The sequence below is a fragment of the Hyla sarda genome, chromosome 6 (genome assembly GCF_029499605.1).
Source record: "Hyla sarda isolate aHylSar1 chromosome 6, aHylSar1.hap1, whole genome shotgun sequence".
NCBI lineage: Eukaryota > Metazoa > Chordata > Amphibia > Anura > Hylidae > Hyla > Hyla sarda.
Window position 1 is genome coordinate 50,355,208 of NC_079194.1, and position 3,809 is coordinate 50,359,016.

Here is a 3,809-nt window from a genome sequence, read left to right on the forward strand (position 1 = left end):
CAGCATAAGTTTACTACGGTGGCCTTCAACTTTCTCTATGAGGTATGTCTCCTCTACTCCTTACATTCTGCTGCCCTTTTAATCCTAGTCTCTTGCATCACACCCTAGACATAACACAGTGCATTGGTTTAATTCAGATTTAATTCTTAAGATTTAACCTTGTTTTTCAGGTGGTGAAAAAAGAATAGAAGTCAAGGATCTGCATCCTAACATATTCCAAAATGATTCCTTTTAAAAGGTCAAAATTCCCCAAGTTGACTATAATACAGAAATTGTGCTTATTTTTTATTCTTCTGACTCCTGTTTTGCTGATTTTAAGCAAGTCCCTATGGATTTTATTGTTTTTAGTAAGATCGGTTAGTAATTTACATGTGGTTCCTAATTTCTCATGGAAACTTCAGGAATATAATCCAGTGAAAGTAAATGACTACTACATGGAAAAATCACAAAATGACTCAAAAAATCCTATGACTAAAATATCTAATAATCTCTACAATACATTACACATATATGACTATATTATCAATGAACCTGATAAATGCAAGGAGAATGTTCCATTTCTGGTTCTGCTTATAACTGTAGAAAGATGGCAGCAAGAGGTACGTCAAGTGATAAGAAATACATGGGCGAAAGAGGATCTCTTGCCAGGAGTCAGGATACTTAGGTTATTTTTCTTAGGTAAAGAAATGAAGCCGAATACTGAAGCTCAACAGGACATTTTACAGGAAAGTGAGGAATTTCATGACATTATCCAACAAGATTACTTGGACTCGTACAAAAACCTCACAATTAAAACAATTATGGCCATGAACTGGATAACCACATACTGTCCCAACGCCTTGTATGTAATGAAAATAGACAGCGATGTATTTGTTAATATTGGGTATTTGGTCAACAAGCTTCTGAAACCAGATCAAGAACCCAAAACAAATTATATTACAGGATTTTTAATGCTAAACAATTTACCCATTCGGGACAGAGATAGTAAGTGGTATGTGTCACCAAATCTATATCCTTACAAAAAGTATCCTCCATTTTGTTCCGGGACCGGATACGTGCTCTCAGGAGACCTGGCCCGCAAAATAGTCAAAATCTCTCCAAGCGTTAGATGGATACACCTGGAGGATGTGTTTATTGGTTTGTGCTTGGATAAGTTAGGAGTTCAGCCAGTGGCTCCACCTAAAACATCTGATTTTAATATCTGGTATGTGGAGTATTCAGACTGCGAATTCCACAATATTGTTACATCACATTACGCGAGTCTTGGGATGCTACAACATTATTGGGACAGACTAGAAAGGACTAAACATCTTTGTGCGTAAAACATCCCACATAGGCCAAGATTTACTATTGCAGAATGTGCCAGAATTATGTTGCAATTTGCACCAAAAACTGATGCACTTTCTTTGCACATTTCCTATGTGTTTTAGATAAATTTAGTGCAATGCCTGGCAAGGGGGGCAGAGCCTAGCAGAAAGGGGCATGACTTATTGGAAAGGGGGGGTGGCCCTGTTGTAACTTCAGGTGCCAAACAAAAGCATCAGAATTTTTGTGCGCATTTTTAAGCCACCTAGTAGTTGGTCTAAACCTAGACTAGACAGTCTAAGGCTAGGTTCGCACAGTAATTATGTCAGTATTTTAGCCAAAACCACGAGTAGAACCAATACAGGGAAAATTTATAATGGAGAGAATTGCATCTTTTTTCTATGTGGACCCATTTCTGATTTTGGATAAAAATACTGACCGATACACTGACCGAAATACTATATGTATGTATATATATATATATATATATATATATATATATACTATCCTAAGGATGAGACATATTTATCTAACAGCACTAACTACATTAACAAATCTGGTGTATTTTAGACTTTACACTAACAACTACACCCCGTAAATTAGGGCAATAGTTTTTTCTCATTATCAACATCATTCTAAGGCCTTTTTCACATTAATTGTTCATCAAGAAAGCTCCCACTGTATACGCTAAGCGTGCCTATAGTGTATATAGCCTTATAGAGGCAAAAATATTGTCTTAGAAGCCTCTGTCTTGATGGTATATGTCAGTACACTGCAAAAGAAAATGAAGAATAAAGCTACAACCCTACTTATGGCATCACTAACCTGACAACCTGCCAGCCAAGGATCCATACTAACTGTCTACCGCTCTATCTCACTTACCACAACTTTGGCATCACAAACAGGATTACGGCTGGGCACCTTTTTTTATTTTTTTTCAAAAGACCCAAGTGTGAAAAAGAACTATGTTTATTGCAAGGAAAACACAAGTTGTTTGCTGTGGAACTCTCTGGGGCAGGAAAGGTTTTCTATGGGGATTTGCTCCTACTCTGGACAATTCCTGACATGGACAGAGGAGTCAGCAGAGAGCACTGTGGTCAGACAGAAAAGAACAACTCAACTTCCTGTGGAGCATACAGCAGCTGATAAGTACTGGAAGGATTAGGATTTTTTAATAGAAGTTATTTACAAATCTGTTTAACTTTCTGGAGCCAGTTGATGTGATTTTTTTTTATCCCACCAGAGTATCCCTTTAAGCATTCTTACGTCCTGTGTTGCAGAGTTCACTTCAAATGTTCCTTTGTTGCCACTTCTATGCCTTTTTTACTATGCATTAGGTGAGGGGCCCTACACATATGTGCCACACCTTGAAAGTTTAACCTGCACTACATTCATGTCTATTTTTCATGTCTATTGAAAAAAAAAATATGCCAAATGTGTACTAGGTAAAGGAAGACGTCCTCATGCCTTGAGTCTCAAAATGTATACACAACGTCAACGTCAAGTGTTCTGTATTGTGCATTAGGCGCAACAGAAGTATATGATGAGTTTCCACATTAGCTGTATCTTGTATTCTTATTTATGCACTTTAGATAATATGTATGCACTAGAAATATGCTTTCTTTATGGAGTCTGTCTCTCACAAAAAGTGTCTTGTCAGAAAAATGTATTGTCATTGTCATATTTTCCTTGTCAGTACATACTACAAAATGTATTGCGCTTCAGTCTCTATTTATTCCTACAAAAGAGCTTTATATATTGTGTTCCTATTGTTGCAAAAACCAAACTCTTCCTCACATCTGTTCCAGTGGCGTGGACCAGTTACAAGTGGGACCCTACAGGGCTTATTATGAACTTTAAAGTATTTATGCCCCAAGAACTCTTTTTTTGTGCTACAATTCTACAGATTGTGTGTTAGACATTAATGTATTCATACATATGAACTATTTTCTTATGCTACAATGTTACAAAGCTTGTCCCAGACATGAATGTATTTATGCCACAAGGACTATTTTTAGCCAAATCCACCCTCTAATGCTATGCCGAGGACAGCTTTGTTTAAGAGGGGGAGTTTGTGGTGTCCAGGAGCTCACAGATGTTACTCACAGCAGTAGATTTCGGGACCGCAAGCCTCTGCGCAGGATCGTGCATCAAGGGAGAAGCTGAGCTAAGTCAGTAACTAGTTAAATCTATCCCAAAATTAAATCTGTCACCAGTTAAAGAGTACCTCTCATGAACTTGTTAAATTTTCCCATCCTCCCGGTTCACTGCCCCCATCATGATAACCCCCCCCCCCGCCTTTATTTTTATCATTTTAGTTTTCTACCTTGATATTGCTCTGTATTTTCTGCTCAGTCTCAGTCAGATTCGCAAACTGGGAAGGGGCGTTCCCCAGCAGGCGTGACATCATCTGAAGCCATACAGGGGAGAACTTCCTCCCTCACTCTGCTACACACAGCCCAGTGTGAGATGAGCTATGATTGGCTGAGGCTGCATTGACACTA

General features: G+C 38.3%; 1 protein-coding gene across 1 annotated transcript; it reads left to right on the forward strand.

Moving 5' to 3' along the window:
- The first annotated feature begins 221 nt into the window (after positions 1-221).
- LOC130277431 (beta-1,3-galactosyltransferase 2-like) lies at positions 222-1,322 on the forward strand. Its single transcript, XM_056528100.1, has one exon. It carries the CDS (start codon positions 222-224, stop codon positions 1,320-1,322), a length of 1,101 nt encoding a protein of 366 aa, XP_056384075.1.
- The last annotated feature ends 2,487 nt before the right edge of the window (positions 1,323-3,809 follow it).

Coding starts and splice junctions, on each gene's coding strand:
- LOC130277431 (XM_056528100.1), top strand. CDS start 222: ATGATTCCTTTTAAAAGGTCAAAATTCCCCAAGTTGACTATAATACAG.